Source organism: Hyla sarda, chromosome 7 (assembly GCF_029499605.1).
Source record: "Hyla sarda isolate aHylSar1 chromosome 7, aHylSar1.hap1, whole genome shotgun sequence".
NCBI classification, from domain to species: Eukaryota; Metazoa; Chordata; class Amphibia; order Anura; family Hylidae; genus Hyla; species Hyla sarda.
Genome location: NC_079195.1, coordinates 66045834 through 66072011, shown reverse-complemented (window position 1 = coordinate 66072011; position 26178 = coordinate 66045834). Strand labels below are relative to the sequence as shown.

At 42.2% G+C, this 26178-nt stretch overlaps 1 protein-coding gene across 3 annotated transcripts in view; it reads right to left on the bottom strand.

Annotated features, from left to right (window-relative positions):
* The window catches only part of EXOC6 (exocyst complex component 6), a 303616-nt gene extending 293648 nt beyond the window's left edge, over positions 1-9968 (bottom strand). Inside the window, exon 1 of one of the 3 annotated variants that reach the window (XM_056529421.1) lies at positions 9554-9968. In XM_056529421.1, the coding sequence (XP_056385396.1) occupies positions 9554-9669 (116 nt within the window). In that variant the 5' untranslated portion in view covers positions 9670-9968. The remainder of the gene's footprint in view (positions 1-9553) is intronic. The other 2 variants (XM_056529419.1, XM_056529417.1) reach the window with 2 other exon arrangements.
* Between the last annotated feature and the right edge of the window lie 16210 nt (positions 9969-26178).

Below are 26178 nucleotides of genomic sequence, written 5' to 3'. Positions count from 1 at the left end.
CGAAAGTTATGATTTTTAGACGGAGATGAGGAAAAAACAAAAGTGCAAAAAGTGCAGAGTCCTTAAAGGGGTTATCCAGGAAAAAACTTTTTTTTATATATTACCTGGCTCAAGAAAGAAAATCTATAAAAAAAAATCTTAATCCTTTCAGTACTTATGAGCTTCTGAAGTTAAGGTTGTTCTTTTCTGTCTAAGTCCTCTCTGATGACACTTGTCTCGGGAAACGTCCAGTGTAGAAGCAAATCCCCATAGCAAACCTCTTCTAAACTGGGCGTTTCCCGAGACAGGTGTCATCAGAGAGCACTTAGACAGAAAAGAACACCCTTAACTTCAGAAGCTAATAAGTACTGAAAGAATTAATATTTTTTAATAGAAGTAATTTACAAATCTGTTTAACTTTCTGGAGCCAGTTGATATATATAAAAAAGTTTTTTCCTGGAATACCCCTTTAACCCCTTAAGGACCCGGGGTTTTTCTGTTTTTACATTTTCGTTTTCTCCTCCTTACCTTTAAAAAATCACAACTCTTTCAATTTTGCACCTAAAAATCCATATGATGACTTATTTTTTGCGCCACCAATTCTACTTTGTAATGACATCAGTCATTTTACCTAAAAGTCAAAGGCAAAACGGAGAAAAAAAGATTGTGAGACAAAATTGGAAAAAAAAACCCCCACCATTTTATAACTTTTGGGGGCTTCCATTTCTACACAGTACATTGCCAGGGCAGGGGAAGGTAGCCGGGCAGGTACAGGTGGGTTCTTGGCCCATCGGGAATTCCTCCCCATGGGAGAGCAGGGTCACTAGGGTGGTTCAGCAGCTAATTACAGGCCAGCGGAGCAGGAGCTGACTCAGTGTGTGGCCATCTCGGTCAGCGTGATCTGAAGTTTTTAGCGGTACCATTTTTGTATTCATAGGTCTTATTGATCGCTTTTTATTCATTTTTTCATGATATAAAAAGTGAAATTTTAAGTATTTAATTCTGAAAAAGCCAGTCAAACAAATGCGCCCCCCCCCCCCCTTCCCGCTTGCTTGGACACATACTAGTCCTGCTGTATCCATGCGTCATCACCTATGTCATGGACACACTTCCTTGATTGACAGCTGTGAGCGCAGGGCTCACAGATGGAGGAAAAATCCTCCCACTGTCAGCTTGTGTCCCGCTCCTACTGTCAGTGAGGACAAGCTGGAAGTTGTAATTTTGCTAATGCTCAGGGAGATGTGAGCAGACATCATACTGAGGGAGGGGGCGGAGACCTGCAGTGAGGCCACGTCCCTTCCTTTGAGAGGAATTCATACTAGTGAGCTAAATTAAAAGTGTAATAGGAAAAAATAAATAAAGGTGCTAGACACATAAAAATTAGATGTACATGGTCAGGGTTAGGTACTAAGTGATATATGAAAAAAAAAATGTTTTGTTGGTTCTGATGGGTATGCTTTAACCTGTTCAGGACGCAGGGCGTATGCATACGCCCTGCATCCCGAGTCCTTAAGGACGTAGGGCGCATGGATACGCCTGTGGGAATTCCGGTACCTGCCGCTAGCCGGCTGGGGACCGGACCGGGATGCCTGCTGAAATCATTCAGCAGGCATCCCGACATATCGCCGAGGGGGGTCCTGAGACCCCCCCCATGTCGGCGATTGCGGAAAATCACATGTCAATTCAGACATGCGATTTTCTGCTATTCCGGGCTGATAAGGTCTCTGGTGACTCCGGAAAATAGGGATGATCGAAGCTGTCAGTGACAGCCCCGATCATCCTAAGGGATAGGAGCGAGGTTGCAGTGCTTTGATCTCCTCCTATCCCCTGCCATTAGTCAGCAATGAATGCTGACCAATGGCAGTGGAAGACGGGGGGTTGCCATGGAAACCCCCCGCTCTGCCCACCCCTGGATGTCGGGCAGAACAGGTGAAGAAGCTGGTGGCCGGTACCTGAAGAGAAGATGCCGTGGGGACCGCCGATCGTCGGTGACAGCAGCGGAGATCAGCAGCGCAGGTAGGGAACCGACGGTGGGGGAGGGGGGAAAGGAAGGTGGCAGTAAAGCGATATATACTGCTGCCCTTCTAGTGGTTGCTAAACTGCAACTCCCAGCATGCCCAGACAGCCAAAGGCTCTCTGGGCATGCTGGGAGTTGTAGTTTTGCAACATCTGGAGGGTCACAGATTGGAGACCGCTATTACAGTGGTGCCCAAACGGTAGCCCTCAAGATGTTGCAAAACTACAACTCTCAGCATGCCTAGACTGCCCAGGCATGCTGGGAGTTGTAGTTCTGTAACATCTGTCCCTTCAGATTTTGCAATTTTCATGTAAATTTTGAAAATTGATGCTATACTTTGAAGCCCTCTAATGTTTAAAAAAAGTAAAAATATGTCTATTTTATGATTCCAACATAAAGTAGACATATTGTATTTGTGAATCAATATAAAATTTATTTGGAATATCCTCCTTACAAGCAGAGAGTTTCAAAGTTAGAAAAATGCTAAATTTTCATGAAATATGTATTTTATTATACTGTATATCTGGTACAGTTCAGTCAACTTTTGTTCCAGGGCCCATGAGCTTTTAGCCACGTCCCGGACTGTGGTCTGCGTATTTTCAAGACGCCCTTGTAGCAAAAATAAATTATACAATGTGGAAAAACAATATAAAGCAAAAAAAATACAACTACTATATGAAACACTGTATTAATCATACAAAATGAAGGAGCGTCCAGTGCGCATCTAGTCAATTTACAGTTTCGGAATTACATATGTCAGACAGGTGGGGCTTACATCATTGAGTAAACTGTATTGAAAAGCCGTGTTTTTACAGCCAGCAGGAAAATGATTGAAAACAAACTGTACGATGGCCATAAGACCAACGCTCCCATGGCTCTCATAAAATAAACATAGTAAATTATAAGGTCCCATGGTAATCTAAGTTTGGTTCAGTAGAATACATGTACCAAAATGTGGTTCTGTCATAAGACAAAATTCAATATTTCCTTTTTCATTGTCTTATTTTCATGTACATAAATCCTGACTAACCACAAATCTTATCACCCAAACTAATTATTATGGTGTAATAGATGAAGCGCTCGGCACAGCTTCCGCAGTAATCCTATCAACAGGTATACGACGCCCAAGAGCACTAAAGTCCGTATAACCTTCAATAGGGTGCTCAATCAGAAAATCTATATGAAACATGCATATAGAGAATGATGATGGCACTCACCATGGTATGAAGAAACGGTTATGCTTTATTGGCGATACCGGCAGACTACAGCATGGGGAAGAGGGACGCCGTGAGCGGCGTCCCTCTTCCCCATGCTGTAGCCTGCCGGTATCACGAATAAAGCATAACCGTTTCTTCCTCCCATGGTGAGTGCCATCATCATTCTCAATATGCAAACTAATTATTATATTCCTCACTTTTTGGTCGTGTAAAATTGACATATACCCACAAAAGCCATACATACAAAAAAACTTGCTTTGCCAAACTGTACCAGTTCATAGTACTCACATATGGAGGCAGCGTTTTGCCATGTCACATGGCCTCAACCTTTGCCATATACCCAGTTTCTCTTAAAGGGGTATTCCAGGAAAAAACTTTTTTATATTTATCAACTGGCTCCAGAAAGTTATACAGAATTGTAAATTACTTCTATTAAAAATTATTCATCATTTCAGTACTTATGTGCTTCTGAAGTTAAGGTTGTTCTTTTCTGTCTAAGTGCTCTCTGATGACACCTGTCTTGGGAACCGCCCAGTTTAGAAGCAAATCCCCATAGCAAACCTCTTCTAAACTGGGCGGTTCCCGAGACACGTATCATCAGAGAGCACTTAGACAGAAAAGAGCAACCTTAACTTCAGAAGCTCATAAGTACTGAAAGGATTAATATTTTTTAATAGAAGTAATTTACAAATCTGTTTAACTTTCTGGAGCCAGTTGATATATAAAAAAAAGTTTTTTCCTGGAATACCCCTTTAATATTAATCAGAGAATGTATGACATTGTGGAGAATTCTGCAATGTGGCCTCATTAGACTGCGGCACGTGTATGTATCACATTGAGATCACAGCAGGATAGTAAAAATTTTTTTGTTACAGAATTTTCTGTAACAAGAATATGCAGAGCAGTTCATACCTCCCAATGGAAAATCTGAAACATTAGGGCTTTCAACCGTATGACTTTATTTAGACTATGAAAGCAAATGATCCATGCTTTTAAAGGGAGGAAAGAGTCACTAAGGGGCTGTTATTGTTTTAAATGCACATACAGTATATGCAAGTATGTAGACCCTTCCACTTCTTACATATTGTTATGTTGCGGCCTTGTGCTAAAAGAAAAAAATCAAGTTTCCTCCCCCATCATTTTGCGTGAATGTGAAAACATAATGAGGAAATCTTTGCTAATTTTAAAAAGAGAAGCCGCAGATTATGTTACAAAATAAGTGATGTCACTACAAAGTACAATTGGTGACGCAAAAAACAAGCTCTTATATGCGTCAGTAGGCGCAAAATTGAGCACGTTATGATTTTTAGAATGGGAGGAGGAAAAAAAGTGCCAAAACGAAAATAGTTTTGAGTCCTTAAGGCAAAAATGGGCTGAGTCCTTAAAGGGGTACTCCAGCCCTAATAGATCTTATCCCCTATCCAAAGGATAGGGGATAAGATGTATGATCGCGGGGGGTCCCGCCACTGGGGACCCCCCCACTCCCCCGCAATCTGTCATTCCGCACCCACATTTGTGGATGTATGTAGTGCTGGAGGCTCCGAGTGTGAAGTGTGACGACCACGGGCCGGAGTATCGTGATGTCATGACTTCACCCCCGTGTGACATCACGTCCCCTCCCATAGACTTGCATTGAGGGGGTGGGGCATGATGGGGGGCGTGACTAGGCATGATGTGATTGTACAAGGGGCTGTCCCTCCCTTATCTGAGCTGCGCAATAGGGTCCCTGGTCGCCCCTTATCCTTGCTAGAACATGCACATTTATCTTTCTTTCTGCTTTTCTTGGAGCATTCTTATGATCCCTCGATCCCAGTATTTGATGAATCGTTCTCATCATCTCAAGCTCCTGGTTGGCGTTTCTCGCTTTTGTACCATAATTTGTTGGATCTGAGTAATGCGGGGAGGTCTTCCTTCTTTGATAAGTGGGAATGAGACCTGGCCCCTACATTCAATTCCGCTGATATCGCAACATTTTGTGCATTCACTTATGGCATCTCCATGGCTTCTCATGCTAAGGATAAGAATCATAAGAGTCTATCGCAATGTTACTATTGTCCGGTGATGTTCCAGTGGATTTTTTCCAACCTTTTCAAATCTATGCTGGTGATGCCATGACACTAAAGGTACTCTTCTTCATATCTGGTGGAGCTGTCTGGCCATTACGTCATTCTGCGATGATATGTTTTTGAGGTGGTCAGATTCCTAATACCCCACAGGCTGCCTCACTGTCCCTGATTCCAGGTTCCCTGGCACATGTGAAGAGGGGGCTTTTAAGGCATTTCTTGACAGCTGGCTGCACTATCCTCGATCACCATTGGAAGACCTTAATGGTGCCTTCTATGGTTGAATGGTTGGTAAAGCTGAAGTGTTCAATGTGCATGGAAAAGCTTTTCGCTGAAGAACATGGCCGGTCGGCTAAGTTTGTTGCTGTGTGATTTCCTTGGCAGCAGTTCATGGAATCCACTGATTTTCTAAGAGTGTTCTTATAGGTCTTGAATCCCTGATCATTCGTCCCCTTTCCTTTTCCCTTTCTTTTTCTTTCTTACTCTTCTTTTGTCATTCTTTCTTGTTTATTTATTTATTTTGTTTCTTCTTGTCTTTTTTTTTTTTTGTTAAATTCTTTTTATCTTAATTTTTTTCCTATTTGTTATGCTTCTTGAATACTCCTATGCCTCTCAGTTGATATTCCAGCTGGCTATTTTGCCTTTCTCTTTCTCCAAAGGAGTATATACACCTCTATTGATATGGGACTATTTGTTCATGATTCTGTTTTTATATAATTGGAAAATTGTGTTTTGTTCACCTTTTGCCTATTAGCATGTCCTCTTTCATTTCTGTTTATTTTTTATTTTTTCAATTGCATATTAATGGCATGTCATTTGTTATGCTTGTATTCAATAAACACAGATTATACATAAAAAAAATAGGAAGATTGCCCAATTTGGTTTCTGCATAAGCCAGTCTATCTGACGCTTTAAACAGGAGACCTGGAGAAGCTAGCTAAACATCCACAGAATTCAACTCAGGGGCAGAAGGTGGAAGCAAGAAAATCCACCCCTTGGGATCATTCTGGGGTAGAGACATTAGGAGTCCCCATTCTGTACCAGCAGATTGTGACCTCATCCAAAAATGTAACTTGAAACTTTCACAGAAAAGGGTGAACTCCTTCTGATCACCAGAATAGCGATCTGGTAGCTTTATCTTGGGCCTGTGCTAAAGGGGTTATCCATCATAAGGCTACTTTGGTTCTTACCTGTCAGACAGTAATGGACATTCTTAGGAAGGATCTGTGCTTGTCTTGGAGCTAAATGGCTCCAATGGTGTTGTGAGGCAACCATAACATTGCTGCTATCTTTTTGTGAAATGGCTATTTCCTATTGGAGTTCCCTCCCTCCCCCTCAAGTCCCATGATCCCTTGTTTGTAAGTGTGAGGTCACTTTTCTCCCTCCAACACATCAGCCTCCCCACACCTGAGCTGCCTTCCATGCTGTGCTGTGAATAATAGACCAGTGTTTTCTAACCAGTGTGTCTCCTGTTGTTGCAAAACTAAAATTCTATAAATTACACAAAATTGCCCCAGGGACAGGTCAGGGATCACTACTTAATATCTAATACAATAACCAAGGGCCGTAGCCCAGGGCAAAAAGATCCCTATGTGGGAAACCCCCTCCTAAAAACTAACTTTTATTGACCTATTAAAACAAGTATCATGAGTGACACTGGGTTATTGTTTTGAATACTAAAATTCTCTGCAGAATTATCTCCCTCCCACCCAGCGGTCGCTCCACCCATTAATGAGGAGAGAAACATACCAGGAAGATAATTTAAAAGCAGTTGAGATGGTGGCATGTCCTCTTTAAATGAAGTAGAAATAAAAATGACATTTTGCCAACAAGTGTAGAACAGCAAGCTACGAATTGTTACTGCCAAAAATGACATATGCGTATGTGAAAATAAATCCAAATTATTGAAAATGCCAAAACCAACAGAAATATCACCTGCCCTGATATAAAATGAGGAGTTTGTTATTATGCTTTTTCATCAACACTAAAGTTTATGAATTTTTTTGGGTGTACAACATATTTAAAGCAAACCGTTCACAGGTTTCATGCTGCCCAAAAAATGGGCAGCGCAAAATGGGAGAAAACTACCTCTGCACAGTGATATACTATTTACTTTGATACTCTTCTGTGGTTTAGAATTATCATATATGGAACACCCGCAAAATGGGTCTCCAAGTCATCAGGGCAGTCCCCGGCAGCTTCACCCCACCACACCAGATGTTTTTCTGACCCCTTCTTTCAGCTCTGAGTGTCAGAAGACTGACATTCTGAAAGGCAGTCAAAACACCAGGAGGCACCGTGACAAGTAAATCTTCTTAACGCGCACGCGCATGGACTAGCCCGCACCATCTCCAGACCACAGTACAAAGTCCGAGAAAGTAATGTCCAGTGCCAATTATTTGATAAAACAGAAACTCTTTATTCAATCATATAACAGGATACAAATGACAGACTAGCAACGCTGACGCATTTCAGCTCATCCAAATGATTTGGCGTTGCTATCTTGTCTGTTGTATTCTGTTATATGATTAAATAAAGAGTTCCTGTTTTATCACATAATACATAATTGGCGCAAGACATTACTTCCTTGGCCTTTGCTGTGATAAGTATGTATCAGAAATATTGAAAACATAGACTATTTTTTTAAAGGGTTTGTTCTATTATGAAAACATATCTCCATGCACAGGATAAGGGGTGAATTGATCAATGCTTACACCAGAAGAGTAGTATGCACAACCTTTATGTTGTTAAATGTTACCTTTAACCCCTTATGTGTTTATTTCACGATTTGTTGATTGATCATTTAAGTAGTTTCTTTTATCTCAAAACTTTTTGTTTTTCTAACTTTACAAAGTAGAATCCTTCCAAGGAAAAAGCACATGATATGCAGAGCAAAGGTCTTGACACACATCAGTACTCCCAACCCTGGTCGCAATGACGTTTTGGGGGGTGGGGCTCCCTTAACCATGTGTAACAGGAGAGAGTGGTTCGAGGCTTATATACTAGTAATGTGATCATGTGAACCGGCAAGATCAGCTATATAGTCCCATTACGAACACACATAACTATTAGAAAATACTTAAGTAGTGTAAAACCACATAACATGAGCACGTTGTAGTTTGCACGAATGACTTAAAACTACATATTTCCTTTAGCCCCATTGGGACAACAGTATTTAGCTCAATTATCCAATAACATTTTCTCTCTCTTTTTTATTGAAGCCTTTATTAGCTTTCCAAGGTTCAGTAACTGTGTGTCTTCTTTTCTCTAAAATGTCTACCTACAGTGGTTTACCAATGCTAGATTCTTGTCCCTGTTCAGTTTGTAAGAAATGCTCTGTAAGTCTAGTTCTTAAACTCCTTACTTTAGCATAGTCGTGTCCAGGGTTGGGAGTACTGATGGGTGTAATGACCTTTGCTGCGCATATCACATGCTCTTTCCTGTTAAGGATTCTACTAAGTATAGAAAACTAACATTTTTGGAATAAAAGAGACAAATGAAATGATCAACAAATGGTGAGTTAAACCAGCAATGACATTGTTCTTTGTCTGAGCTAGTCGTGGTAGATAGCCCTGTCTATATGCCCTATCACTGATATCTAAAGATGGAGGAACTATTTGAGAACTGAATAGCAGTATTTTATAGGTACTATGTACTATTTTAGAATTTTATAAGCAGGTGAAAAAAATGGAAAAGGGATGCCTAAAATCCAAAATGTGGTGCGAACAAAGGGAAAGTTAGGTGGACACTCTCCAGCATTTAAAATGTTAATGCGCCCTAGACTACCACACAGGATACAGGATGTGATCTTACTTGGGGTTTCCATATGCATCCTTTTATATATCAATGCATTTTATGACTTTCTATTGCTTGTGTGCATTAAAGTCTAGCTCCAAGCTCTGTTCCGAATATCCTTGAGTTCTCCAAGATGTGTTCCTACCTTATAATGAGATAAGCCACTGTCATTCTGCATCTGAGCCCTCACCATATTTATTCATTACTATGTAATACACTGACCCATTGTGTAATTCATACTCATACCATACATTTTTCCATTTAGAAGCTATACATTATGTTTGTATGTGTGTAAATAATGACAGCTATTTCCTATGGCGCACCTAGGCTTCTGTTTCAGTGAATGGTGCGATTAGGATGATACTTATAAGGGTGGTAATACTTATAAGAGAATAGGTTAAGCAATTCCTGCATATTTAGAACAGTATTGATCTGCTAAGAAAATATCTATCATTTCTTATAATGAAATAAAACACTTTTACCTTAATGTAGATCCCAGTGGCAGCTCCAGGGTCTCTATCTCCGCACACACTTTCTCGTATATTTTCTCTCCATTCTGATCCTCTAATAGCATTTCAGCTTTGCTGACTGCTGCCATAGTTCTGGATCATGAAATATCCTCAGTTGCACATTGGTATTTTGTTTTTACAGAAAAATTATGTTTGCTAAGCATAAAAAGGCAAAAAAAAAAAAAAATCCCTTGCCCTATCCTGACCTTAAAAAAAGCTGAATACAGATCTATAAGAACAAACAAAGGAAACCTGGTTCTAGATAACAAAGTACAGACAGAGAGCTCCGAATGATAGATACATGTTCGGCTGATGCTCATACAGATGATGATCTCAAGACTTTTCCCATTTTGGATATACAGGAGGCAGTAAACATCAACATGCTTCAGAATACAAGAAGGACAGCTCACTAGTAGAGTAGTGCACTGGTTTGTTCCTGTACCCAAAAAAAAACAGAGATGTATAACTCAAAGTATGTTGGCTTTCCAAACATCCTTACATAATAAGTAAACCATAAAACTCAATAGCACCAATATGAAGGCAATAAGAAATCCTCACATCCAAAATATATCACCATAGAATACAACATAAAAAAGAACAGTAAATATACAGTGGTCCCTAAAGTTACAATATTAATCGGTTCCAGGACGACCATTGTATTTTGAAACCATTGGATGTTGAGACCATAACCTGGAAACCTAGTAATTGGTTCTGAAGCCCCCAAAATGTCATCCAAAAATAGGAAAAGGTGAGGTTTACAGAAAAATAATTAGATAACTAATACAGATAAAGCAAATCCTTACATATAAAAGTAAGAAATAGCTGCTGGGAGCTGTAAATCACTGTCTATGTAGAGGACAGGAGCTTCTTCAGGGTCCTGTACAGTACACGCAATGTCCTAAAAATAAGTAACAGGGAGCCGTCCTCACCTGAAGCAGCTATCACTGGCACAGGTAAAGAGTAGTACAGAACATGTACAGTGGTCCCTCAACATACGATGGTAATTCGTTCCAAACGAGCCATCGTTTGTTGAATCCATCGTATGTTGAGGGATCCGTGCAATGTAAAGTATAGGAAGCTGTACTCACCTGTCCCCGCCAATCGAGATGGTGTCCCCGCCGCTCCCGATGGTGATCATGGGCCTCGACTGTGCTCTCCTGGTCTTCTCCGGTCCTCCGCTGTCTTCTCTGGTCCTCTTCTGTCTTCTCCGGTCCTCTTCTGTCTTCCGCAAGGCCTTACTGGGCCTGCGTAGCGACGTCATTACGCCGCTGCGTGCGCCATTCCTATTGGATGGCGTGCGCAGCAGCGTATTGACATCATCGGAGAGGGCCGAGAAGACGCCGGAAGACCAGCGCTGGACCCGGAGGGCACCCCGGAGCATCGTGGAGGGGTAAGTAATACTTACCGCACCACACGGGGAACATTAAGCTGCTATCCGGCAGCAGCTTAAGCATTTGGCGCTGCCGGATAGCACTTAATGCGATGGCCCCGAAATAAAAAAGCATCGTATGTCGATGCTGACATCGACATGCGATGGCCTCTGTGAGGCCATCGTATGTCGATTTCATCATATGTCGGGGCCATCGTAGGTCGGGGGGTCACTGTAATTCCTCCCTGTACTGTAGGGGGCGCCACCAGACAGCCAGGCAGTGCATACACTTCAGTAATACAGGGGTTTTACCTGTGAAATGTCCATTCTGATAGGTCAGATCTTCCAGCTATTGACGCGTTATGCAGAGCTGGACTGTCCGTAGCATTGTATGGTGAGTCTGGTTTCAAGTTACAATGGTCCAGACGATTGTATGCTGAAAATATTGTATATTGAGGGATCACTGTAATTGAAAAACACATATCTCACTATAAAACTTATATAGCTGTATTTATAATCCTAGTTCATGGGAATAGTACAGTGATACAAATTAATTGACGTCTTTTTAGTGCCAGTCTCATTCCAGCTATTTCCTAAATTTAAAAATTATATTCTTATTGTAGCCAACGTAATACATAAATACAGTGGTCCTTCAACATACGATGGTAATCCGTTCCAAATGGACCATCCTTTATTGAAACCATCGCATATTGAGGGATTCGTGCAATGTAAAGTATAGGACAGTGGTCTACAACCTGAGGACCTCCAGATGTTGCAAAACTACAACACCCAGCATGCCCGGACAGCCGTTGGCTGTCCGGTGCATGCTCGGTGTTGTAGTTTTGCAACATCTGGAGGTCCGCAAGTTGTAGACCACTGTTAGACGAAGTTGTACTCACCGGTCCCCGCCGCTCCGAACCGTCACCGCTCGTCACCGTTGCCCTGGATGTTGCCTTCCATCACTGTCGCCGCGTCCCCGAGGTGTCCCCGAGGCTCCGGCAAGGCCTCTGCTTCCCTGGCATCCGCGCTCTCCGTCGCCGCCATCACGTCGCTACGCACGCCGCTCCTATTGGATGACAGGACGGCGTGCGCAGTGACGTGATGACGGCGATGGAGAGCGCGGACGATGCAGAGGATCCCGAAGAGGACGCACTGGAGCCCCGAGGACAGGTGAGTGATCATCACCAGAGCTCACAGGGCACCGTAAACGGCTATCTGACGGCAGCTGAAGCAGTCTGCTCTGCCGGATAGCCGTTTATGCGATGGCCCCGACATAAAAAAGCATTGTATGTTGATGCTGCCTTCAACATGCGATGACCTCTGAGAGGCCATCGCATGTTGAAATTATCGTATGTCGGGGCCATCGTAGGTCGAGGGGTCACTGTAGTAGATATACATATGTGCACTCTGTGTCGTACCTCCTATTCATGTAGGAAAAGTTTAGTACCCTAAATGACCCTAAATGCCTAATGAGCTTCTGGAACCTGTAGTTAAATGAGCGCTGTCACTTTAAAAAAAAAAAAAACTGTTGACGTGTTGTAAAGTCAAAAGTTTTGATCTGTTGGGTTCTGAGTGATCGCTAGAACAAGCAGGGAGCAGGGAGAAGTTTGCGCTTAGCATGTTCTCTCTTGACTCTGTGCCACATGACCATTGCAGTCTCATAAGGTTAGCCTGTCGGACTGTCTTGTTCACTTACACAGAGAGTGGGGACACTTTAACATGAATGTTGTTTCTTTAAGGCTGAGTTCACATGTAGTATTTTAGTCTGTATTTTTAGCCAAAACCAGGAGTGGGTTCCAAAACACGGCAAAAGTTCAAAATGTTTCCATAATAGTTTTTCTCTATGTCGGTATTAATCCAAGTTTTGGCTAAAAATACTGACCCATATACTATTCATGAACCCAGCCTTAGGGCCTATTCACACCAGTTTCTGGCATAATTTATAGTTAATGTGTCATGCCATGGGAGGCCACACCCCTACCACTTAGCCCGTCCAGTTGATACAAAACAAGAAGGACAGCTATTATAATGTCATCAGCTTGTATAGAATGTCCTGAGCTGTAAACCTGAACCATCTTGTTTCACATGACAGACTAAAGAGGACAAGACCAAGTATGTGCAGATGTAGGAACCACAACTTCATCACCCTACGCTGTTGACGTACCATGCCGTGCTGTACTCGGTGCACTACCGGGTCAAGAGGATTCTGGGAACTGAAAGCAGCTGTGGATAGACTCTGCCAAGGAGATAGCTCTGCAGCAACTGTCAACTGTCCAAAGCCAGTAGAGTTAGACCACTGTGTCTGGTGGATAGAATGTACACTCACAGGAATGGTGCAACTGCTTTTCCATAGAGTGTAAGCTCTTAGGAACAGTGCATCCGTATAATGAAGCTGTGTGTCTTCTGGATAGAATGTGCACTCTAAGGGTTGTGTCTGCTGATTACAATTGACACTTTAAAAGTAATGTATCTGTCTGGAATGGTGCTTTTTAATAAAATCCTGAGCTCATGGGAGCAGCGAGTCCACTGTATAATGGAGTGGTGTGTCTGCTGTTTAGAATGTACGCTTCCAAAAGTGGTACATCTGTTCATTGAAATAAAATAAATACTGTACATCTGTCTGGTGTTGTTTGTTCTCAGGAATGTTGTGACTGTTTATGAATAGAACATAACCTTATAGGATCAATAAGTGAGCTGTACAAAAGTTGTGTGTCTGCTGTTGTTTAGAATGTAGGCTATCATGAGCTGCTCAACTGTTTTTTAGTAGAATGTCAGCTCTTTGGAGTGCTGCATCTATTTTATTATAGAGTGTTATCTCTGATGGTTATGATGTAGGCTCCCAGGAGCTGCACATTTGATGCATATTACAGAATAAGCTTTTAGGAGCTGATCATGTGCTTCAGATTAGATTGTAAGCTCTTTGGAGCAGGATGTATATAAAGCTTTCTTTACGGTGTCTTACATACATCTATACAAGCAATATGCAGCAGGTTAGTTGGGATCCAGGGAGATATCTGATCACCACACGTGGGGTCAAGAAATATTTTTTTTCCCTCCAGTGGCAAAGATCTCTGAGGATTTTCTTCATCTTCCTGTGGACCTTTAGGTTCGATGGCTCTTAATTCAGGACAATGGTGGACTGGTCGACATGACTATCTCTTTGTGATCCTCACAGCCCTGAGAGTCACTTTGACCATTTATTTATTAAAAGCCAGTAATATTTAACTGTGAGTGATGGCTTACAGTCAGTGTTCCAGTAGAACTAGATATGGCTGCTGATCCAGTATATAATGAAATGTACTATCTTCTACACAAATGCTTGCAGCTGCTGCAGGATGAAGATCTATAGGCAACTCAGTATACAGAGTCCAGATCCCATATAAACTCACCCATAATGATGTCATAAGTGCAGGTTGTAAGGGTCACGGCAGGTGGGGGATCCTCTGGGCCTGTGTGGATGATGATGTGAACCGTGCCAGGGACTCTCAGACGAAGGCTGTAACGTGCCAAAACGCGCGTTGGGGTGATGCTGCCCCGGACCCTGCTGACTGTTTGCTGCTATTCTTATTACCGTACTGAATATCTTGATATAGGTTGGTATACACTTTGTTCAGCACTTTATGCGCTGTTGCACATTGGTTTATACTGATCCCCTCATACCTAATTGTGTGTGTGGGGGTGGGGGCATATTCAGTGCAATAGATCCATCATTAATAGTTTTTACCTCCCTTTTAAGCCTTTATTGTGGTGTCCTTTTTACCAAATGTCAGCAGAGGTTTCGGTGCAGTGTTCTAGTGTTCCCATGTTTTGTGATTCCTCCTCACAATTATGTTTTTTTATCATTTGTTATTTAATAAAGATTATTATGATTCACCTATGAAGGACTCCATTTTTTTTTTTTTGGTCTTTATGTGATTTAGGAGGAGTCTAGATTACTTTACTTTACGTTATAGGGGGTTGTTACCATAGTGGCTAGTGTTTAGGTGTTTTAGCCTTCACTATCTTCCCTCCCCCTAAAAAGTGTTGTGTTTGTTTAGTGGTTTTCAGCAGAGCCCGATGCAAAGCGGGACGGTCTTGCTGCGGCAGGTGGCACCCAGGTGGCTACCCCTGGCACGACTTGTCCACACAGGTTGCTAGGTACAGAGGATAAAGAAAAGACATGGTCAGGATAGCTGAAGGTCAGGGCAGGCAGCATAGTAGCATGGTCAGGTCACAGAACAAGGATCAGGTACATGGAAAGACAGGTACACAGTAGCTTTCTCTTAGGCACTAGCGCAACAAAGATCCAGGGCAGGGGGCGGTGCACACACTTATAGGGAAGGAACAGGTGAAGACACTAATTAGGGCATACTGGCCCTTTAAATCACAGAGCTCCAGCGCACGTGCCCTAGGAGGCAGAGGCACGTACACTGGGACTGAGAACACGGAAGACCAGGGAGGTGAGTGACGGGGTGAGATTTGCATGCGGGCGCGTCCTGCGATGCGAATCCCAGTCCCGTCGGTAGCGGGGACATGAGTGTCTGGCTGAAGCACTGACGTTACACAGGTTACCATACAAGTTTATTTAGGGTTTAATATCTCTGAAGGAGCGGCACTTAGATAGTCTGTGTTCTCACTTTTGCACAACATGCGACCTGAAAGAAGACTGAAGGCTACTGTCCATTGAATTCCCTTTTCTAGACCATAAAAACCCTTCTAAACACTGTATCCCATATGTAATGTCCTATCTTTAACCCTTTTTTTTCAGATATGTAAATTAAAAAAATACATTTTGTAATAAAAGCACATGTCAAATAGAGCAGGGCATAGTTCAGCCCTGTGCTTACTTACAATCCCTTTTCCTGCCTTCTTGAGAATCCGCCTTATGTGACAGACCCCCAACTGGGTGAAGGTCCCTACCCTGAGCAAGTGCAGGGCGCAGTGAAGTCAAACACAAAAACACACCAGTATACAGGTTAGGGAGAAATTGTGGGCACAAAGGGTTAACCACCAAGGAAAAGACCAGGGAACAAGCAGACAAATAGAAATAGCAAGGTCAGGTAGGCCTATTCGAAACCATGAAGTCACGCAGTACCGAATCTCTAAGCAAAGGGGTAAACTGGGAACAAGCTGAAAGGTCATGAGAACAAAAAGACAGTATAATAAATGTACATATAAGGAGCTAGTGCAAGGACAAACCTCTGTCACAAGCAATGCAATGATGTGTACCTGTGACCTAAATAGCCTGCCCCAGGAGGATGTGGACACTGAGGCCGAATATCATTGGCTTGTCTCCACGCCACCTAATTGGCCTGGGTGGCTTTACACCAAAGAACAGCACCGCAGCTAAACACAAGAGGGATTGAAGCTGCTGCCAGAACCGAAGACAGATATGCTGTTACATTAAAACTTTTCATGGGAAGTCTTATGAATCCTAGAATGTAAATTTATCCACTTTAAATCATTGATAATGTGTGACATCAAAAGATATCCTAAAAACGTCCTTCTTTAGCAGAATTACTTAATATTGATGCGCTCTTTCTTGAAAAGGCCTTTAGCTAAAAAGAGCCAAATGAGATATTTAGCTCTGCTACACCTTTTCTTCCTTTGGCCAGTTACAAGTAAGATTATTCATAGTTATGATCCTATCATTGTGTCTCTTTTACATAGAGATCATCTAATGCAGTAGTGATACTTCCATATTTGTACACAACTATTATATTTCTACCCTTTTAATGTAGTTCTATGTTACTTCTTGTAGGGCCATGAAATTGTAATGCACTGATTTTCATGTTGTAATTTCTTAAAAATCCTCAATAAAAATCCTTTAAACCTAATGCAGTAGTCTTTACAAGTGGTCCAAAAGTGGAACAGTCCTTCACATACCTTACTATAGGTAAAACTAAGAAAAGCTACATTAACCACCGATAAGGGGCAAGTAGTAAAATTGAGGGAGGCAGACCATAAAGCCTTAAATGGGCACTGTCAGATACCAAAACTTTTGATATGTTGTAAAGCCAGAAAAAGCCAGTCAAACAACTGCCCCCCCTGCCTGCTTGGACACATACCGGTCCTGCTGTGTCCATGCATCATCACCCATGTCATGGACACACTTCCTTGATTGACAGTTGTGAGCGCAGGGCTCATAGCTGGAGGAAAAATCCTCCCACTGTCAGCTTGTGTTCCGCTACTGTCAGTGAGGACAAGCTGGGAGTTGTAGTTTTGCTAATGCTAGGGGAGATGTGAGCAGAAAGCATACTGAGGGAGGGGGCGGAGACCTGCACAATGAGGCCACACACCCTCCCTTTGAGAGGAATTCAGACTAGTGAGCTAAATTGAAAGTGTAATAAAAGAATAAATAAAGGTGCTAGACACATAAAAATTAGATGTACATGGTCATGATTAGGTACTGAATGATATATAAAAAAATGTTTTTTTTGTTGGCTCTGACGGGTACGCTTTATAGGTATCAGTGGTAGAAATTACCGTAACCATCTCCAAACAATAGTATGAGATAGGTGAAGGAGGTCCTACCTGAGCCAATGTTTGAACTCAATAAAGTAATAGACCTTGCAAAGTTTGACCTATGCTTATATGATGCCATTGCCTTTAAGGATCATCTCTCACAGAACCAACCACCCATTGAACCAACAGCCATATGTGAAGGACATGAAGGGATTTTGTGTCCTATAATGCCAGTCATGGGGGAGGGGGGGGGGCATCAGAGCATTTGTGCAACTGCTACATCTGCCACCATGTTAAAATGTCCATTTAGACATATGAGGCGTAGTTACTGATCACTGTGTGGTCCAGTGGAAAACAAAGGAAAAATCACTGATCAAAAAAGGCAAAAGGGAACCAAGGGACAAAGGGAAGACCAAAATAATCAGCTTGGACTCCCTCACTGTTGAAGGCAGTCATGGTGGTTTCCTTCCAAGTTGTTCTATGGAGCATCCTGGTTATTTGTTATTTCCCCGCAAAGAACCCTAATATGACATGACATGGTGCCTTTGTTTGGGTGACACTTTTAGTTAATGCATTTCTTATCCCATCCTATGTTAATAACCAGTCAATTGTAGAATATATGTGGCCATTTGCTTCAGCCAAACAACGTTTTAATGTTTTAAAGCCAAATGTTAGATTATTATTAGGATCACTGGGGATCGTGGAAACTGAAAGATATCAGAATTATTTTATGATTTGGATAGTAACATGTATTAACTCTAACCTTGGTGTTTGCAGTCCCGGACTATGGAGAAAACCTGCCCAGAGCTATAAACCTCTAAAAGGTAGACAGTTTGCTCTTTAGTGCCACTTACTGCAAGTAACTCAAGAGGAAATTCCTTTTGGAGTTTTGGAACATGACTGGGGTATGACAGAACCCTGCGTTGGTACCTCCCTCCCAGTTCTATTTCCCTCTGGTCATCCAAAGTAGATAGTAGAATACCTCTTTGATTCCTTGGCTACAAACCTACCTAGCTATATACCTACCTAGTTAATTATCTGCCAACCTACTTACCCAGCTACATACCTGCCTGGCTACCTACATAGCTAACTACGTATCTACCTCTCTACCTATCGAAGGTGGGGGGAGATGGGGAGATCGATTTACCTAAGGATGTGGGGGGGGGGGGTGAGGGTATACCTACCTGAGGAAAGATACTGTGTAGTGCTGGTATCTACCTCTGTATGGTCCTGTAAATAATCACTTATATGGTATACAGATCCTGTGAACAGCTGGTATGTCCCTCTATATGGGCACTGTATGGGGGAATACTGGACTGTTTACAGTTGCTTTATTCACTAATAGTATGATGCATTAGTTGGTCAATGTGTATAGTGTGATCCTGGTTCGCCAGTATTATCTAAGTCTAGCAGAGGCTGTCAGTCCACCCATTGTTTGTGCTAGGAGCACCATTTCCCCATGTCCCACACAGCTGCCATAGTGCACTGATGTTAGAAGGAGGGTCTTCTCTTGGGATTGCAAATCGCTGTGTGCGCGCTGCAATGATATCAGGGCACATGTAAAATCTGATTGCCTGATATAAAATGATGAATATGGGGGCATTTTAGTTCGTTTAATTTAATCATTAATCATGTGGGGCACAGCATAGGGGCACACCCTGCTGGGAGGTGTAGTTTCACATAGCAACAGGGTACACCACTGGTGCCCATCACACCAAGCAGAAGGGAAAGTTAAAAAAAAATGTAATCTTAGGCCCAGGCTTGTGTGTAGAAAACATGATGTAAATGGTTCCTTTGTAATATTAGTCAATAGCAACAATCAAATGGCAATATTTATGTGCATATATATCTCCTAAGCATCAGTACCTCAGTTATATTGCCAGGTCCACAAATGTTCGAAAAACAGTATCATTAACTTGAGTAGCGTATGGTATCAATGGATAACAGCATATTAGCCATTTTGGCATTTTACAGCTGGTTTAGCTCCTTCCTAAGGACTTGGATACAACTAAAACAAATGGCAAACCGGCCTGGGATCCACATTCATCTTATTTATGTGAAACAAACCATATTTTAAAAGTCACTGCTTGAGGCAAATCGCCACTGTGGCCACTAAGCAGGCACGCATGGGCATTTAATGTGTGACTAAACCAGGAACCATTGACCTTAGGGGACCTGGCACCATCAGGATGGCATTATCGCTTCACAACTTTAAAGGAGTACTCCGCTGAAAACATCTTATCCTCTATACAAAGGATAGAGGATAAGATGTGTTAGATCGCAGTGGTCCCTACGCTGGGGACCCCGGCAATCTCCTGGCCAGCAGCAGTGCCGTCCGGAACATGGAAGCTTGCAGCTTCTGCGTTCCTGGTGTCACACCTTGCCCCCTCAATTCATGTTTATGAAAGAGGGCGTGACAGGTAGTACATAGCTGCCCCGCCTCCTCCCATAGATGTGAATGGAGGGGGCGTGGCTGCTGGCATCGCCAGTCATCAGGCACAGATCGGAGTTTGCTCTGTGCACCGAATAACAGGGGTGACGCAGAGGAGATCGCGGGGGTCCCCAGCAGTGGGACCCTTGCAATTAGACATATCATCCCCTTTCCTTTGGATAGGGAATAAGATGTTTTCAGCAGAGTACCCCCTTTTAAGTCAGTGAGGTGAGTATGCACGCCCTGACCATTGGGTCCTCCATACTAAAGTCCAAAGTTTCTCTGCAGGGGTCACTAAGACCAGAGTGGAGGTTAGACTACATTCCTCAGCATTGGTAAGTGTCAATCCTAGATAGGACTTAATGGTTTTTATGGTTTTTTTTTCTTAATGTTCCCATCTGATTTATTGAACAATTTAGGTTGTTGGGGAGGTGGTTGGAGTCAGAAATCCTTCAGGTTCTAACCTGCCATAGATACAATGATCAATGCCATAATTATATCAGTAGACATTGTGCAAGTCTAAAGCCACACCACTATGGAAATAAAGCATGTGTCAGATTTGATACTAATGTAGGTATGCTAAAGGCTATTTCCAGTTTTGCTTAATTTTTAGATGCACTGGAACAGTAGAAATGCAAAGTTGGACATAGCCTTTAACACCAATACCAAGAATATAATAGACATGGCATAGATTACTGTGGAGAACTCTTTTGATCAATACGTACTTGTTTATAGATATTTAATCATTGCTACATTAGGGAAATTGTATGTTTAAGTTCATTTCTATGGGTAGGAACTGTAAACTTCATATGCTACATGATACTGCCCATCTATTGCTTCCTGATCATGTAGAATAAGATATACAGTATGTAAACTATACAAGTATCTGGGTCATTCAATACTCACTTCACGTCACTGCATATGACAGCAACAATGTATTCTGTGTTCATTTACTTAATTCAATATGAGCTGTGTAGAATAGACGTACAGCATTATCATGCAGTGACCATATGACGCTTAAAGAAGATTTACTTTGGTGCTAGAACATCTTGTGCCAGCAATAAGTCTGCTGTGTCAATCAGGAGAGTGTATCAGGGCCAGAGAGACCACCAACAATACGACTACCATCATACTGCAACCATCCACAGACCCCAGGGACACTATGGTATCCAGGTTGCACACTACACTAAGCTCTGGACAACCAATGCAACTGCATTTCCATGCATGAGGTGAAAGTGGTCCTTCTGTTACCAACAGAGGCATGTTGGCTTCTACTGGGCAGTTGTTCAGGAAATAACCCAGGGCGGTATCCCAGGAGGTCAAGGCGCCAAAAGGCTGCGACATACACTGCTGACCTTTGGAGTTGTGTTATTGCATTAAGCTGTTCAGTTGGTTTGTGCAATGAAATAAAGATCTGTACTAAAGTCTCACGTGCCCCTGCCCCCAGACTTTAGGACAAAGAGACACAAATTAAGGCTGGGCAGTACTGAAAAAAGGAGATAAAGTAACAAGAGCAAAGTGGGGGAAACAACAGCAGCTACAAGATACAGAAGCAAGGACTACACAAGAAACCCATACTTCCCAACTTATAATGAAATGAAAGAGGAACGCAATTTTTCTTCTCGTTAGCCACATGTAACAATGACCAATCTCCATCCAAATACAAAATCTCGCCTATGGCTGGAAACAGACACTGCGTCTTTGTCCACAAATGCCCAAAAATAGTTTGTTGATCCAAAAAATATTGCAGCCACAGGTTGGCTGGGAGTCTGTAGGGAAAAATGAAATGACATATCCTTGGGGATTTTTGTTTTTGAATGGGTCTTTCTCATAGATCAAAAAACTGCCAAGTGGAAATCCAGCGTAAATTAAATTTTTGGGGCTCAGCAGCAATTTTTCAAAATCACTGCATGCTATGGACATGGTATTTTATGCAACAAAATTGAACGTTTTACTCCCATAGACCTCTATAGGTTGAAAGAAAATCGGTGGCATCAGTATATATGTTACAGTTAAAACAGTTTTTTTTAGTTAAAACTGGTTTTCCCTAGTGAAAACCAGTTCTTACTGAACGCCTTTGTGAAAACTAGAATTTACTGCTAATCAAAAAGAGATTATCAGTTAAAACTGGTTCAAACTAGCTAGAGAAAGCTAGTTTTAACAGAATGATTCAGTTAAAATGGAGAAAACTAGTTTGAATGAAATGGCTGTAATACATGAAAAAGGTCGGGCACCTGATGATGCGGAGGTATTAGATGACTCAGAGGAGATATTCGCCTGGTATGTATCGTTGAATTTGTTTTAAAGCTAGTTTTAGTGAAGTGTTTGTGTAAAACAAATCAGTTAAAAGCAATTAAAAGTGTTCATTGGGAATTAAAACTATTTCTATGACGTAGCATTTGTTGAAGCTACAACAATATTTGGTATAACATATAGGAAAAAAAAACTGGTTTTCACTAGGGAAAATCAGTTTTAACTAAAAAAAAAACTGTTTTACTGTAAAATAATAATAATGCTGATAATGGTAAAGAATAATTGACTAATCTTTAACCCCTTAACGTGCGTCCTGGTTTGGCGGGACTTCCCGCACCAGGACGTACATTTACGTCCTGTGTATGACCGTGAGCATCGGAGCGGTGCTTGCGTCATACACGGCAGTTTTCGTCTGCTATAAGCAGCCGGGGACCCGCCAGTAATGGTCGACATCCGCGATCTGCGGCAGTGCGGTACTTTGAATGGATGATTGGATCACCCGCAGTGCTGCCGCGGCGATCCGATCATCCTGCATGGCGGCTGGAGGTCCCTTCACCTTGCTCCGGCCGTCTCATGGCGTCTCCTGCTCTGGTCTGAGATCGAGCAGACCAGAGCACTGAACAGTATTAGCAATCAAATGATTGATATAGAAAGTCCCCTATGGGGACATTAGAAGTGTAAAAAAAAAAAAAAAAAAAGTTGAAAAATTTAAAAATAAAAAGTAAAAAAAGTGAAAAATCCCCTCCCCCCAATAAAAATAAAAATTGTCAGTTTTTCCTATTTTACCCCCCAAAAGCGTAAATTTTGTTTATAAACATATTTGGTATCGCCGCGTGCGTAAATGTCCAAACTATCAAAATATAATGTTAATTATCCCGTTCGGTGAACGGCGTAAACGTAAAAAAATGTAAAAAGTCCAAAAATGCTGTTTTTTTGTCACATTTTATAAAAAAAAATTTATAAAAAAATGATATAAAAGTTTTATATATGCAAATGTGGTATCGATAAAAAGTTCAGATGACGGCACAAAAAATGAGCCCTCATACCGCTCTATATACGGAAAAATGAAAAAGTTATAGGTGGTCAAAATAGGGCGATTTTAGATTACTGATTTTGTACCAAAAGTTTTAGATTTTTTTTTAAGCGGTACAAAAAATATAAAAGTATCTAGCCGTGGGTATCATTTTAATCGTATTGACCCACAGAATAAAGAACGCATGTCATTTTTACCGTAAATTGTACAGTGTGAAAACGAAACCCTCCAAAATGTGCAAAATTGTGGTTTTCATTTAAATCTTCTCCGCCATAGATTTTATGGTAAAATCTGAGGTTTCTTTACAAAGTACAATTGGTCACGCAAAAAACAAGCCCTTATATGGGTCTGTAGATGGAAATATGAAAGAGTTATGGATTTTAGAAGGCGAGGAGGAAAACAAAATAACGAAAATGCAAAAATAAAATTGGCCTGGTCCTTAAAGGGGTACTACCATGCTGATAACTTATCCCCTATATAAAGGATAGGGGATAAGTTGCCTGATAGCAAGGGGTCCTGCCGCTGGGGACCCCCGTGATCACGCACGCAGCACCCCGCTCTCAATAGGACCCGGAGCGAACTTCCGCTCCGGGTCTGATGACGGGGCCGGTGATCGTGACATCACTGCTCCACCCCCGTGTGAGGTCACGCTCTGCCCCTCAATGCAAGTCTATCGCAGGGGGGCGAGACAGCTTTGTCCTTAAGGGGTTAATAACTCATTATAATAAAAATCATTTCATGTTCTAGTCTACAGGTTTTTGGTGCAAATCATGTACAGAAATATAAAAAAAACAACTTTTACCATTGTCCATGAAACATCCATAACAGTGTAATGGAGAATATCCTATCATATCATAGCAACTTGGAATGGGCTGAAGGACTGATGGGCTGTTCTCGAGAGTGTCTCTTCTAACCAGGGACATTTTTATGGAATATAGGGCTCTTGGCAACAAGCAGATTTTGTCATAAATTTAGCTTGCATAATACAGCCATTGAGTGCCAAACCAATTGTAAGAGCTCCCTCTGCCACCACTGGCACATGGCATCATGTTTGCTGCGTGCCAATTGTTGTCATGGCAGCCATGGGCACGACAAAGACCCTAGGACTGCCATAGCTGCAGTGTGTATTAGGTAAAGCCTAATATTGTAAAGTACAGTGTTACATGATGATACTTTCTATACCAAATCACTATATCTGTGAACATAAGTAAATAAAAAATAGAATCTATAATTGAAAAAATATGTACAGCAAGAAAAACAAATGAAACCATTTTTATTTACAAGAAGGTACTTTTATTTGGTAAAAGTGTAAAAATCCCAAAGCCTACACAAATATGGTCTTGCCATGTTCATAATGACCCAAGCAATAACTTATACGTATGACCGACATAATGCCATAAAATGATACTGTGAAAAACCATTGCAGGATTCCTTATCACTCCATCTCTCCGAGAAAAAATAAAAGCTGATATAAAGTCCCCCAAGTTAGCACCAATGATAATTACAAGTCATCCCACGAAAAACAAGCCACAATATGGCTACATTGATGACAAATTCAAGCAAATGCACCTGAGCTATGCGCCACTAGATTAGCATGAGACGTACATTAAAAAGTAACATTTTTGGGAGGGTTACTCACATTTAAATGCAACTGAGGGGTTAATGCAATGTCATTTTTTTTCACATTTTACATAAGCAACAAAACAAAAGGTTATTATTAAATATCACAAGCTATACAGTAGTTTCCTTTGTAAACGGAAGCCAGGCTATAGGTGTGACCAACGCATCATACATACTTATGTGGTAGAGGGGGGAGATGCAGGGCAGATGGAATTACCGATTACTTGGAGACTTGTGGCTGCTGGACGGACTTGAGGCCCCTATGGACTCCAGACACTCTCTAGGACTTGACTGCACTGCAACTCAGCAGAAAGAGAGAGAGTAGAGGCCCTGTATAGGGGAGACTCTGGTGGGGTCCCATAGGTCACCCTTAAGTCACATGGTCACTGACACCTCCTGGGTTACACTCACATGACAACTCACATGACAACTGGTGATCACATGTTAACCTTTCTTAACTATATGCATTATACAGTATAACACATGGCAAACAATATCGGAGGGGGTGATGGGGGGGGGAGAAATAATGGAACAAGGGCATTAAGATAGAGGGGGAGGGATAATGGCAAAAGGGGATCAGAGGGAGGGAGGGGGGGGTAATGATTACCCCCCCCCCCCCATCTTAATCCCCTTGTGCCATTATTCCCCCCTCCCTCTGATCCCCTTTTGCCATATCGGATAATAAAGGCACAAGGAGATTAAGATGTGTGTGTGTGTGTGTGTGGGGGGGGGGGGACGCGACCACCAATAGCAGATCGGGGGCGGGGGGGCTTTACTTTCGTTTTCCCCGTCCTGCCCACGCAGAATAAGCGGGCCAGAACGGGGAAAACGAAGAGGACGGTGATCGGCGGGTGGCGAGGGAGATCTGCGGGCGGCGTGCGGCAGAAGAGGACGGCTGGATGCGACGGAAGTTGGTAAGTTGCCTAGCAACATCTAGAGGGCTACAGTCTGAGACCACTATAGTGGTCTCTAGACTGTAGCCCTCCAGATGTTGCAAAACTACAACTCCCAGCATGCCCAGACAGCAGTTTGCTGTGTGGGCATGCTGGGATTTGTAGTTTTGCAACAGCTGGAGGTCTACAGTTTAGAGACCACTGCACAGTGATCTTTATACTGCCCTCTAGATCTTGCAAAACTACAACTCCTAGCATGCCCACACAGCTGTTTGCTGTCTGGGCATTCTGGGAGTTATAGTTTTGCAACATCTGGAGGTCCACAGTTTGGAGATCACTGTTCAGTGGTCTCTAAATTGTAGCACTCCAGATGTTGCAAAACTGCAAATCCCAGCATGCCCAAACAGAAAACTGCTGTCTCGGCATGCTGGGAGTTTTAGTTGCATACCTCCAGCTGTTGCATAACTACATCTCCCAGCATGCACAGTCTTGTCAGTACATGCTGGGAGTTGTAGTTTTGCAACAGCTGGAGGCACACTGGTTGGAAAATACTGA